Below are 15000 nucleotides of genomic sequence, written 5' to 3' on the forward strand. Positions count from 1 at the left end.
AAACAAGTAAAGCACACATCCAAACAGTGATGAATGCGAATTGCTAAGCACCCATTTTCAAATTTCTTCCTTATAAAGTACAACTTTTAAGTGAGGGTTGTGTACTGCTACCAAATTGTTGACATAAATTTGGAATTCACGTTCTACTACTAAAGACAAGATGTGTTGAAAGGTATGTAACCATTGCTGAATTACCTGAAACAGTCTGCAATGCCAAGTGTTACAGAGATCAATTAGTATGGGTAATCAAATGGTGATGCGTGAAATTAGGGAACAATTTCACGCATGTTTTGTCCAAATTCAAATAACTTCCTGAGCCCTTAGGCGAGGGAAATTATTTGATTGGCAGAATGGCACACATTCTATCCAAGTGACAAAACTACCAAGTGCCCCAGGTCAAAGGTTTGGACTCGGCCCCTGGAGAAAAAAAACACAGTCTCGTGAACTCATGATCATGATCATGATCATGATAATGATGATGTTCCTCTGTAATTTCCTTACATTTTGCCATTTCCTTACAGTAAGGCAATGGCATTGTCATTTCCTTACAACAAAATGTCATTTCCTTACCAACCAATTGCCATTTCCTTACTCGTAAGGATATGACAATGTCATTTCCTTACCACAAATTGCATTCACTTTACACTGTCATTTCCTTACAAGAACATTTTCTCTCTTTGATGGGGAATCGGTACCAAGGACAATATTGGTAACGTTTTACCTAAGTGTAACACTTTCCGAAATTTCCAGACAGCTTCCCTTTGCTTTAAAATTATGGCCCCCAACAGATCACTCGCAAGAGAGCGGCTAGGCCACAAAGACTAGAGGAGGGGAATGGGCCAGGGTAACACCTGCGGGGGGCTTTGTATGCAAGCACATGGAGGAAATTATAAGCTCGGTGAGTACACTAGGTTTTTTAAATTTAGGATTACCCTTATTTTCTTAGACCCAGCGAAATCAAACCAAGATCCAAAAGTCGTTAACCGCTATAAATGAGCTCTTGAACAAGAGACTTTAGAAAAGACAAGAAGCTCTGCATATAGCAGCCTTTTCTTCAGTTTCAACCAGGCCCAGTCCAAGAAGTTTAATGATCCCAGTTTCAATGGATTCCAATCCTACTATAGTCAGCTGCCTCCCAAAGTATCTCACTTCCATTTTCAAACCAATCTAACTCAAATGATGTCAATAAAAATCCCTGTTTCAGCTTGGATGATCCTAATGACCGTACTTCATTTAACGCAAAAAAATAATGAGGACACCCCAATAGAAAGCATGCCATCCTCTTTTGCCACCCAAATCGAGCTCACTTTCTTTGATTTAACGGCTGATCCTTCCAGTAGCTCTAGCAGCTAGTGAAAATGGGCGGAAATTCAAGTTTTTGTTCTTTGGGGGAACTTTCTAATCCTCCCGACTGTTCAATGAGGAGGACACCCCACTTGCCTCCCAAAATGGGCCAATTTCCCGCAAACTGATCAATTTCGCTGCTGCATATTAAACAAATTACAAAGGTTTTGTATTCAAATTGATGGATGGCATGTTCAACAAAAAGGAGTTGACCAGTTCTAGTCTGGCTGGGGGTGTCAGAAAGTATAGACGAAGTACATACACTAAAAAGGCTCTGTCCCAACTAGAATAAAACATATATTTAAGGCGGCCAAACTTCCCGTTGAATTTGCAAGGGCGGCAAATTCCCCCGAATTTAGAGATGCCATCAACATGAAATGTCGCGAAAAACTGTGTTCAAAGATCATTAAACCTTGCTTTATACGATCTTGCAAAACATGGTCGGGTACAACCCGAAATTTTGTTTAAATTCTATTGAAGAGCCCGTGATTGCCAAAAGAGCTTGCTTCAGTGCAACATTAGGAAACTCTTCCATACGAATAGACTGCCTAGGCTGTTGCAAAATTTTAAGAACATTTTCAGAATAAGCCTGATGCGGAGAAATTTTTTTTGGTCTTGAAATTCTGAAAAAAGGTGCAATGTATTTTTAAAATATATTCAAATAATTCCTTTCAATAAACAGAAAGAATACAGTTCCAAAGTGGAAATGCCATGCATAAGCTATAAAATTTATAACTATGAATAACTCGAGTTAATAAATTTTATTGAAAGCTTTGTTTTATCTCGTTTCAAAAAAGAGCAAAAAATTAGTTTGTTTTTTTTTAAATCCAGAACATCAACAGAATGTGCGATCAACGTAACAATGAAAGGTCCAGTGAGTTTGACTCGACGAGAGAAGTTTACAACCAAATAAACAACTTGCCCGACTCTAGGTGGTTCAAGTTCGCTCGCTTAAATGTCTCCACTAACAATATAACCTGTACACACAATGTCATGAATGCCTGACAGTGTTCTGTCCCCTATTTTCTTGGCTTAAACATTTGAAAATTCCTCCAGCAAGGATTCTTCAATCATGCAGAAATGCTTTCAGAGAGATATCTTTCACTAGAGATACTCTTCTGTCTTCAGCGTTGTTAAATAAGTTGCTGTTTCTTCATGAAACAATTTGATACAGTAAATTCTTCATATTGCCTGGTACTGTCTTCCATAAGATATCTTTGATGAACGCATTTGTCGCTAATTTTTTTTTTGAAACAACACACATTTTAGAAAGACAAGATACAATACGGCAATACACAGTTCGTCTTACCCAGCCTGCTTGTGCACTGAAAACTCAATCATTCACATTTTGCTTTTAATTGGCCTAATCGAGAATCTTGACCCGTTGCTGATTCCGTTTCATTCAGTACCGATTGAAAACTGAATCGGAACCCAATTGATCAGCATTAGCGTGACCCGATGCCAATATTTGCACGCATTCCCTAAGTGATGTACCATTATTGTCGGGAATCCGTTGTTGGCGTTACGCATTGCATTACGCGTTACGTCTCTGGTCACGTGTTTAGCTTCAAGTTGATTGACAGATTAGTCATGTGCGAGAGAGAGAATGTGCGAGATGTTGATTGTCAAAAGTGAGAGTAAGAAGGAGTGTTTAGATAAAAGGTTGTTTACCTTGATAGATCGAGATTGTTACGAGATTGTGAAGTTACAGTCCTCAGACGGAAGAAAATAAAGATTGTGAAGCCCACAGGATGTGTGGATTTCTTACAACTATTGTAAATAATGACATGTGTTTTTATGTCACAACCTAATGCAAGCGAGATGAGACAGACCTCCCTATACTCTGGTGACATCAACAAGCACACAGGCCACAAACGTAACTACACAGAGTGCAGGTTAAGTCTTGCTGATTACAATGCATGTTTGTTACTCAGTATCTAAATCATTCTTGTATTAGCAGACACTCCCTACCACACCATACACCATGTATACACCATACTTCATTAATTTCCTTTTTTAATGTTCCTTCTACCTTTTAGGGTTTGCTGGAGCACCATTTCATGGAGATGGAATGCATCACATCACATCCACCTTACCAAAAAAAGGAAAGGAAAGGAAAGGAACTTTATTTAAAGTGGTACTATGACGAAAATCACGTCTTTCCTATCTAAGCCATTTTGAAACACAACCAAGTAGTCTGAGTGAGAAGAAAAATGCTGTTTACTTTTTTCAAATATCTGTTTTCGTTCCAGAGATATTGAAGTTTTTAAACTATGCAAATTAGCCAAGTGATGACGTCATACACTCAACCAAATTTTGTTCAAATCTGATGAAAAGAGATATCTCAGCCAATTTGTATCAGATGTTTTTGATTTTTTGCAGTAAGATTCTACTAAATGTTCTCCACAATATGAGCTTAACAGTTCTGTTACCATGGCATCATACTGGGTTCCAGACCTCCCCCATATTAGAAGCTTTCCTGGCCATCTTTGGCATTCCATTTTGATATTTGCTAACAGCACTTCATATGCATGATCCAGCAAGCATATAAATATGTTAGCTCGAGTTGGTGGCCTTGTTTAACATTTTTCAAGCTGAAAATCACTAACATATTGAAATCAAGTGGGTGGGGACTGGAAAAGAGTGAGTTGCCATTGGAACAGAATTTGTAGAACTATTAGACTACCAAGTTTCAATGGTCTGCACTGCAAATTGGCCAAGTTAGCTCTATTTATATACTCAAGATAATATTGGGTTGAGTGTATGACATCATCAGTCATCTTATTTGCATATTTTACCCATTTTTCAAACTTAAATATCGCCGGAACCAATGCAGATATTTGCAAACGGTAAATGACGTTTTTGTTCTTTTATAGAATTCTATGTGATACACTCAAATAATCAAGGGGTAAAACTTTGATTATAGTACCACTTTAAGTGTCTAGTAGATTTAGCGCTGGAGCACTAATTGGGGACACTGTAAAGTGAAATTAAAAATTAACACAAGTCAAATGTTGGCTTTTTGAAGAGAGGGGAAACCGGAGTACCCTGAGAAAACCTCTCGGTGCAGAGTAGAGAACCAACAAACTCAACCCACATGACGCCAAGTCGAGGAATCGAACCTGGGCCACATTGGTGGGAGGCGAGTGCTCCCACCACTGCGCCATCCCTGCAACCCGAAAAACAGTGGGTTACTGCAATTCAAATTTCTTATCCTAGTTTGAATTCAACAATGATGAACGTGCAATAACATAATCAACATATAGTCGATATTCCACGTAGAATGCTGGAAAATCCTCCTTACACGGCTGATAACTAACCACAATCATTAAGCTGATTTTGTTTTCCAATTTGCTGTTTCAGTTTTCAAGCATCACCCCTAATTTCAAATGCATAAACAGCTGAGTGGTCAAAATATTTTACTATTGTATGCCAACATCAAGTTAACGTCACGTATCCTCCCTTCTTTCAAGATGTGAATATTTTTTGTTCAGCAACCACTAACTGAAATAAGAATATATATACTTTTAAAACAATTGCAGTCGGCACAATAAAAGACGACTTGTTCCCATATGGCATAGGAGGTAGGTATGTAACATGTAAGTACAGTGCACAACAATTTAAGTGGTCCGACCACATCTATTTGAAAAATCACTGAGTAAAGTTGCAAGTTATGACCCTCAAAAAATCAGACAAGTGCTTTGCACAGTATGGTACTATCAAATAATCCTATCCCACAGGAACATTTGTCAGCATGGAAAACAGAAGTGACGAGACAAACAGGTGTGAATGAAATAAATTGTTCCCTTGACATGAGGCATTTGGAAAAGCAGATAAATATGTGGTCCACTTTCAAACAAGAACTGTATGGAGGGGTTTTAATAGAAGCCAGCTGCCAGGGGTTCACCTCCATAAACACCATAAGCAAAATAAATCTTAATAAAACTCCTGTATATGTACACTGGTTGGCCTTATCTTAGGATGTATGCATTTCCTTTTTGAAAGATATGCTGGCAGGCGTATGAAGAGCAGAGGGCATTAGTCATTGTCCTCCATAATCCTTGCAGTCAGAGCCAATTTCTAGCCAACAAAAAAGTTTTTATCTACACTATAAACCCTAAAGGTTGTCAGTAAAGTACTAGGTATCCAGACATTTGAACTGGCGTTTACTTTAGGTACTAAATACATGTTGCAGATACAGATAACGTATCCAAAGGAGAAAGACTCAGAAAAATACCTATCCAAAGTACAATGACTCGAAAGCAATAGTTACTCTACTGTATCCAGTACACAATGACATACCCAACATTTTAGACAAGAAAACAAAAATAACGAGAAATCATAATAATCTAACAATTATTTAATACAACCTACTCCCAGTGTTTGTTGATCGCATTGAAGGTATGTGTACATTTTAAATACCCTGAAATGTGCTAAAGATTTTCAAGAACAACTGGTGTAAGAGTAATAAAGAATTAATTTCAATGTAGATGGATGATCATTCCATTACAATTACAGAGAAAGATACAACATTAAATGGCTGTTACAAAATTGCTGCTTTAAGCCAACGTTGCAGGTCCTGTCCTTGCTGACTTGACTTTGATGAAACAAGGTTGTTTGATAAAATTAAAGTTATGATTCGTGGCCTTAGTATGCAAAGGTGAGACTGCATGGGAGTTCCAATATATACAGAGCACAAAATAATTGTAAAACCTGTATTCAGTGATCACCCATGGCAATTGGCCGTGTGACTGCTCACTGTAGGTTACATGCTGTAAGTAATAATCAGACAATAAACTGAACTCTTTTACCTACTTCAATGACTAATAAACAGCTAATGTGTGTTCCCTCTGTATCTTCCTCAAAATTAATAACTGTAATTAGGACAGCAATAATCATTTATGTTTCTGTAGTTTCATCTCTCAAAATAAACAGCATAAAAATGCAAGGCTGAGAATGTTGTACTCTGTCCTAACGAATTACCTAACCTGCAATCATACTCAATTCAGGATCGCTCTTATGTTCTCTTATGCTCACCTATACTTATGAAACAAAAAATTTCACGATCAAGTAAGATAAAAAAGGGAAATGCTTAAAATCTACAGGGAGCTACATTACCAATGGAGACAGCTGCGCAGACAACAAGAAAACGAATTGCAACAGATGACCTCTGGCACCGACCATCAGTTGGGCATTGTGGAGGACAATCCTGCCGCTAATGAATGCCAAGCCATCATCTAAACACAAGTTAGCATACAGGACTTTCTAGGCGTTTTAAAGTTTTGTCAATCTGTAGTTTCTGATACGAATATGTTCATTCCTTTTCAAATTTGCTGCTGTAAGGATCAAAAGAGCTTAGTAGTTTAGCTGGTAGGAAAGCTCTAGAAGGAGATTCACATCAAATAATTTTTCCCACCCAACCAGTTACTGCCAATTTTTGAAAATGCACGCAACTCTAGGTAGGTTTGAAAATTCAAGGCCCTTCTTCTGTCCCAGGTCTCCACCCAGGTTGTCATGGTAAATTTAATGGTGCTGAAAAATCAAATCATGCATGTATGATCCATACAATCATTCTAGAGCAATACTTAAAGAATTTCCTTAACCAATCCTTAATTTCATAGATACAATATGGTGACTGTTTGCAGAACTTGCAAAAAAATACATTATAATGCCTAAGTAAAGAAAAAGAAAGCAATACAGTAACAAAACGATCAAAAAAATATGTCAAATTAAGTTCCAAGAATTTTCAAACATTAGTCTTCAAAGCAAACAAGTAAAGCACACATCCAAACAGTGATGAATGCGAATTGCTAAGCACCCATTTTCAAATTTCTTCCTTATAAAGTACAACTTTTAAGTGAGGGTTGTGTACTGCTACCAAATTGTTGACATAAATTTGGAATTCACGTTCTACTACTAAAGACAAGATGTGTTGAAAGGTATGTAACCATTGCTGAATTACCTGAAACAGTCTGCAATGCCAAGTGTTACAGAGATCAATTAGTATGGGTAATCAAATGGTGATGCGTGAAATTAGGGAACAATTTCACGCATGTTTTGTCCAAATTCAAATAACTTCCTGAGCCCTTAGGCGAGGGAAATTATTTGATTGGCAGAATGGCACACATTCTATCCAAGTGACAAAACTACCAAGTGCCCCAGGTCAAAGGTTTGGACTCGGCCCCTGGAGAAAAAAAACACAGTCTCGTGAACTCATGATCATGATCATGATCATGATAATGATGATGTTCCTCTGTAATTTCCTTACATTTTGCCATTTCCTTACAGTAAGGCAATGGCATTGTCATTTCCTTACAACAAAATGTCATTTCCTTACCAACCAATTGCCATTTCCTTACTCGTAAGGATATGACAATGTCATTTCCTTACCACAAATTGCATTCACTTTACACTGTCATTTCCTTACAAGAACATTTTCTCTCTTTGATGGGGAATCGGTACCAAGGACAATATTGGTAACGTTTTACCTAAGTGTAACACTTTCCGAAATTTCCAGACAGCTTCCCTTTGCTTTAAAATTATGGCCCCCAACAGATCACTCGCAAGAGAGCGGCTAGGCCACAAAGACTAGAGGAGGGGAATGGGCCAGGGTAACACCTGCGGGGGGCTTTGTATGCAAGCACATGGAGGAAATTATAAGCTCGGTGAGTACACTAGGTTTTTTAAATTTAGGATTACCCTTTTATTTTCTTAGACCCAGCGAAAATGAATATGGGTATCTGCAGCCTGATTATTATACCAATAAAGCTATTTGTTTCAAAGTAAAATGTATCGGAACGTATTTGTAACACTACTGTAAACATTCTTTAAATAAAGTTATTACATTTACATTTTTTACATAGTTCGAGTTCCCACAGCTTAATGACGAGTAAGTGTCGTTAAATTCACTAAAGATCAAACATTTGCTGTCATGTTTAAAACGTAGATTTCAAACACTTCGTTTTTGTTTTGTATTTTATGAAGCAGCCGTGAAACGATATTTCGCTAAAAGGTTTTACAAACTTGGAGCCAAAAGTTAAAACTTATGAAATATTTCGTCCGTTTTTTCAACTGGACTTCATTAGTCAATGATATGAATGTTAAAAAGATGAATTTTAAAAAGGGTTTTTAACGCCTCTTGGAAGTTAGAATTGTGTCATAGATAGCTGCTAATTCGTAACCATTGTCTCTGTTTAACGCCAGTTTCGTAAGTTTAATTTGAATAGCTTCTTTTATCTTGCGTTTGAAGGTGTTAACTTCGGTCGATAATACTTTTGTCTTATTTGGGTCCACCGAGTGGCCCTCCAGGCGACAATGCTCGTGAATAGCTGATGAACTTCATGATTGGTGTTCTTTCACTCTGATTTCCAGAGAGCGGGCCGTTTCGCCAACGTACTCCTTGTTACACTTCTCACAATGGATCTGGTACACAGTGCCGCATTTCTTGAGATTGACAGTTGTGTCCTTGACACGTACCAACTGTGATCTTAGAAAATTGACGGGTTTATGAATAAGTGTAACCTCGTGTGACTTGAAAGCTCTTCGCAGGCGTTCCAAGATTCCTTTGATGTATGGCGTTGATGCATAGATTTTCTTCTCATTTTGAGGCTCTTCGCTATCTTCTGTTGTAGATTTTGGATGTGGTATTGTTAGCATCCATTCTGGATAGTTATTCATTTTTAGAGCTTGCTTGATGTGCTGTGTTTCTCTAGTTCTGTCATCGTTTTCCGTAACCAAGGTCTGAGCTCTCAACATCAGGGTGTTAACCACAGCTGTTTTGTGTTGTAGATGATGGTTTGATTGGAAGTTTAGGTACTGGTCCGTGTGCGTAGGTTTGCGGTACACGGAGATCTTGGTGGAACCATCTTGGTTAATACTCACACAGGTATCAAGGAAAGGAATCCTGCCATCCTTTTCTTGTTCCGAAGTGAACTGGATGTGTTGGTCAATGGAGTTTAGATGTTCTGAGAAGGAATCGACGGCGATTTCGTGAATCTTGGGCATCGTGTCATCAACTTTAAACTTTAAACTTTATTAAATACTCCCATCAGGGCTTTTCAGTATCTATTTACAATAATTCAAAGGCCTGTCTCTAAAAGCTATATATATAATCTAAAAATTACAAACTATAAAAAATAAAAATTAAAAATCCTCCCAAAGCAGGTTCTGCAATTTTTGTTTAAAAGGATCCAACTGGAGGTCTTTCATGTCATCAGGCAGGGCATTCCACAATGTTGTTGCTCGATAGTGGAAGGACCGCTGGCCGGACTCCGACTTCAAAAATGGAATGTTTAGCAGATTACTATTTCTCGTTGCCAAGGAATGTACATCAGATCTCTTTCTAAATTTATTACATAGGTATGGCGGAGCTAAGCTTTTGACGCATTTAAAGGCCATAACAGCATCCCTGTACTGAACGGCAAGATGAATCGGTAGCCAATTTAGCTCCCATAATACTGGCGAGATATGCTTGTGCTTTTTTGTGCCAGTTATGATGCGAGCAGCAAAATTTTGAACGTGTTGAAGTTTTTTCAAGTTTCTCTTAGATGAGTTCGCCCAGACGGAAGAACAATCATATAATTTACTAAAAACTAATCAACATATTGATACCACATAGTTGGAGGGGTGGGGTTGGTGTCCAGAGCTCTGCTCTCCAACTGTTCCATGAAGAGATTGGCCACTACAGGGGAAATTGGAGACCCCATGGCGGCTCCTTTCTTTTGTTTGTAGAATTCACCCTGGAATGTGAAGTATGTGCTCGAGAGGCACATCTCTAGTAGAACAGATAATTGGGCGATATCTAACGGGCATCTATCCGGTAAGCTCTGGTCACTTTCCAGTTTGGCTCTGACAAGTTCATCAGCTATTCACGAGCATTGTCGCCTGGAGGGCCACTCGGTGGACCCAAATAAGACAAAAGTACTATCAACCAAAGTTAACACCCTCAAACGCAGGATAAAAGAAGCTATTCAAATTAAACTTACGAAACCGGCGTTAAACAGAGACAATGGTTACGAATTAGCAGCTATCTATGATACAATTCTAACCCCCAACAGGCGTTAAAAACCCTTTTTAAAATTCATCTTTTTAACATTCATATCATTGACTGGTGAAGTCCGGTTGAAAAAACGGACGAAATATTTCATAAGTTTTAACTTTTGGCTCCGAGTTTGTAAAACTTTTTAACTTTTAGTATGATTCCGGAGCAGGAAACAAATGTTTTTGACGATATTTCGCCGCTGCGGTGTGATTTTTCGAACAATAATTCACTCTCGCCAAAAATGCGCGGCAAATTTTCCAGCGCTAGTTCACTCTTCCCGAAAATGCGCTGTGAGTTTTCGAGCGAATTTGTAAGTAAACATTCGCTCTGTTCGAGTTCGAGTTCGAGTGACTACGTACGTGAATATTCTTTCTGTAGAGGCAGCATTACAGCAGCCTAGTTTTGCTTCATGAACTGGATCAGCTGTTTTACCAAACTCCTATGCTTATTGTCAAATTCATGGTTAACTGTTATTGGGATTCTAAACCCTACATGTATCAAAGTTGCAACAAACTTCTTGTGGTAATTTCCTTGTTGTTATTCACTACCACACTCATTGAGACCCCCACTTTCTGTTGGTATAAAATGCACGAAGTTTCCCGTCTTGAACCCAGTCTCTACTGCGGTGACGGTTTGTTTTATTAAGGTTCACCCATATTTCAATAATATTGTCATTCACTTTGAAGCAAGCTAGTGGTTAACATGCCGAAAATTTCAACTTACACGAGAACTCGAATCTAGCACCTTCACAAGCAAGGTCTCCACCCAGCTGGAATATTTACATCTGTGAGAAGCGAAGGTTTATCTGTAAGCTTTTTTAGTGTTACTCGCATTATGAAAAAGCTCCACTTGACCGGTTCAAAGAAAAATCTTCTTCGCTCCAGGAGACCTCAAAAACTGTCTATAGAAGCCAAAGCTTTTATAGATCAGCAAATGCAAAATATTGATGAGATGACGAGCTCCCAGATCAAGAAGAAGCTGGCAAAACATGGAGTGGCCGTTAGTTCGTCAACTGTGCGAAGATCACCCAAGCAGCAAGGCTCTACAGCGGAAAGGGACTCTACAACGGACTAGGTACTGCCAGCTTATACGAGACGCCAACAAGATCAAGCGGTTGGAGTACGCACAACGAGTCATGGACAGTGGCGACACTTTCCATAACGTGATTTTCAGCGACGAGTGCTCCATTTCCCTTGCACATTACAGGCGCACATGTTACCAGAAGCTTGACGAACTGACCAAGCAAAAGCCTAAGCCGAAGGAGGTTCACGTCCGGGTAGGAATAAGCAGACATGGCGCCACAGAGATTTGCATCTTTGATGGCATCATGGATGCTGATCTATTTTGTAACATCCTAGAGACCACCCTTGTTCCATTCATCAGAGAAAGGCTTCCCGATGACCGGTTTATGCAAGATAACGACCCGAAGATATACCTCCAGACTAGCCCAACATTAACTGGTGAAGCCACACAACAAGCAAGAACTAGTGGATGGAAAAGAATGCCAGACAGTGCCCCGTCCCTGCGTGAAACCAATGAAATGTACATAACCTTTACACATGTAAACCAAGAGTATAATACGCAAATTACAGCACTTAAAAAACACCCGAGGCATGAAAGTATATTTTCGTACTCTTGAGCGATTTCACTTCCATTTGGGAAGCCCAAGCTTAAAAGTAGCCTTACAAAGAAACACACTCTAGCTTCTACCGGATCGAAAATCCCTTGCACCTCATCGGTCCTCTCGCCTCAGGGAGGACCAATAGGAAAACTACAACTTCGATCCTAACCACGGGCTATCCTGGTATAAAAAGATCACCAAACAGCTATTCGAGCGAGAACGGAATTGAGAAACTTCTCTACCTTTCTCTGAGTAACATTCAACTTAAAGTTGTCACGCCTCAAACAGCAGCTGAAGAGATTCGTGAAGAATCGAAACCCAGCGGTCCTGCTGAAGCAACAATCATGTCAGACAATGACTTATTGCTAGACCTCAGGCCAAATACATCTGGTGATGAGGATGTCGATTACGCAGCCCCAAGAACACCTTCTTACTGTCCTCCAACGGACTCCGAAGAATGCATGACGGAGGACGAACAAAATGATGCTTACGAGAATTAACCTCCACTATCGCAACCCAGACCACCAGCTCGTAACACCAACGAGAACAACCCGCCAGACCAGAAGCAGCCAGAAAATAAAGCGCTTAAACGGAAGTATGTCGATCATAAGTCAATGGAGGTAAAAATTGCCAAAACAGAAGATTCTATCCTCAAACTGGAGAGACATTTGAACAATCGGACATGTCCGAAATCATTGCAATACTCAGCTAAGGCGAATATTGCGCCCGATAGAACTTTCCAAAAAGAAATCAAGGATATTAAGCAAACTGCCAAACATGCACTTGTTAACGCCCTCACACGCTTCCATAAACGAAGGCTCGACAGCCTTAAAAACAAACTTGAGTCTAGGCCTACACTTTCGTCTCGAAGCCGTACTCATGTAAATGGGCAGAGTCGTTTTGAGTCGCAATCGGTGTCAAACATTGTAAACAATGACAATGTAAAACTAGCCGCATTGGAGAAAAGGATTATTGACCTCACGAATATTGTGTCAACACATGTAATTAGCACAAATGGAAAGTTACAACATTGTATTCTCTCAACCATCAGCAACCACCACAAACCTTTTTAAGAGCAATTGCCTATCAAGAAATCAAAGGCGTAGAATGCACCAGAAAAACGCCACACACAGGGGCCAAACCACACAAAGGGAGACTAATGAAAAATTTCTAAAAAATATTTCAAGCCACCAACTTACTGACAACCAAGTCAGCGTGATATCAAAGGGTCTCAAGTTTATTCCAACACCCGTGACAGACGAGACAAAAATCAGGCATCAACTCTTGCAAGATTTCGAACAGTTTGCAAGACGAATGCGCCTTCAATACATATTTCGCGGTCAAAACAAAGAACCGCACCTGTTCCATGTTAAATCAAACTGGATACCACCGGTTCAACCATCAGTTGCCCTTGAAAGCTACTTGGAAAGTGTCAAGGTCAATTAGCCGAAATTAAAACAATAAAGCCGGAACACAATCTATCACAAAATGAATTTAGAGCTATGGCAGAACTGAAACACAACTCTGCATTGAACCTAAAAAAGGCAGATAAAGGCACTACAACAGTCATCATGAATAAAACTGACAAAATAAAGGAGGCTCAAGTGCTACTCGACAACAGAGAGCACTATAATCCCTTAAGACAACCTATGGTGAAAGACACGCAACAAAGAGTGAATCAAATTATCACTCAACTTCACCAAGGAAACCACATGGCTTCAAAAATTCCCAGTCAGCCTAGAATACCTATCTTTTATACCTTAACAAAAATCCACAAACCTAAACCGGTTGGAAGACCAATCATATCCGGTTGTGAAGGACCAACAGAAAGAATATCATCATTTGTGGATAGACTACTCCAGCCAATTGCTCAAAGGCAAAAATCCTACATTAAGGATTCTACAGACTTTATTAACTTTGTGGAAAGAACCAAAACACGCCAAGACACTATTCTAGTGTCTATGGATGTCACGAGATTGTATACAAATATACCACAAGAGGAGGGAATAACTACAGTATGTCAGGCATACGACGCATTTCACAATAACAACCCCCCAATCCCGACCAAATACCTTAGGGAACTGCTTGATCTAATCTTAAAGGAAAATACATTCCAATTCAATGGCGAAAACTATTTACAAACACACGGTACTGCCATGGGTACTAAAATGGCAATTGCCTTTGCAAACATCTTCATGGCAGAATTTGAAAAAAAACTCATCCGCCAAAGCAGAATCAAGCCAATAGAATGGAAACGTTACATCAATGACGTTTTCTCCCTTTGGAATAAAAGCAAGCAAGACATCAATTTGTTCATTGAACAAGCTGACCAGTTCCACCCTTCCATCAAATTTACAGCTGAAATTTCAGAGAACGAAATTACTTTCCTTGACACAATAATATACAAAGGGGACAGATTTCAAACAGACTCTATCCTCGACATCAAGACCCACTACAAGCCGACAGAAACCTTCCAATACACGCATTTCACCTCCTGCCACCCTCCAGGTGTAAAACGAGGTTTTATCAAAGGCGAAGCAACGAGACTCCTCAGGGGGATAACTGGGTTATAATACAAAACCAGCCGTTACTGAAAAGCACCTATACTAAACCTCTGATTATATCATATAAGAAAGGCAAATCCCTAAAAGACACGCTCGTTAGAGCAAAAATATAATTTAAGGCTAAAATGCATCGCTATCACAACTCACTAGGGAAGTCCGTGCAGGCCTGTCACCAGTGAAAAGAAACTGATCGAAAATCTGTTCGCTACGGTCAACTTCAGCATGAGCCAACATTGTGTCATTGTAATAAAGTGTAATGAGATGGAAGGTGTCCTCTTGCTTTAAACTATTTTATAGACACTCGAAAGATTTAGAGGTGATGCTTAACACTGATATAATTGTTTACTTATTTATTCATTCATTTAGATGATAGCATAAACTCAAAGAAAGCATACAAGAGGAAGAAGTCTCAACAAGGAATGTCAAAAGGT

At 39.2% G+C, this 15000-nt stretch overlaps 1 protein-coding gene across 1 annotated transcript; it reads right to left on the reverse strand.

Annotated features, from left to right (window-relative positions):
• Positions 1 to 8682: 8682 nt before the first annotated feature.
• On the reverse strand, positions 8683 to 9348 carry LOC138012863 (uncharacterized). Its single transcript, XM_068859782.1, has one exon. The coding sequence runs from the start codon at positions 9346 to 9348 to the stop codon at positions 8683 to 8685; it is 666 nt and encodes a 221-aa protein (XP_068715883.1).
• Positions 9349 to 15000: the final 5652 nt, after the last annotated feature.

Source organism: Montipora foliosa, chromosome 1, assembly GCF_036669935.1.
Source record: "Montipora foliosa isolate CH-2021 chromosome 1, ASM3666993v2, whole genome shotgun sequence".
NCBI lineage: Eukaryota > Metazoa > Cnidaria > Anthozoa > Scleractinia > Acroporidae > Montipora > Montipora foliosa.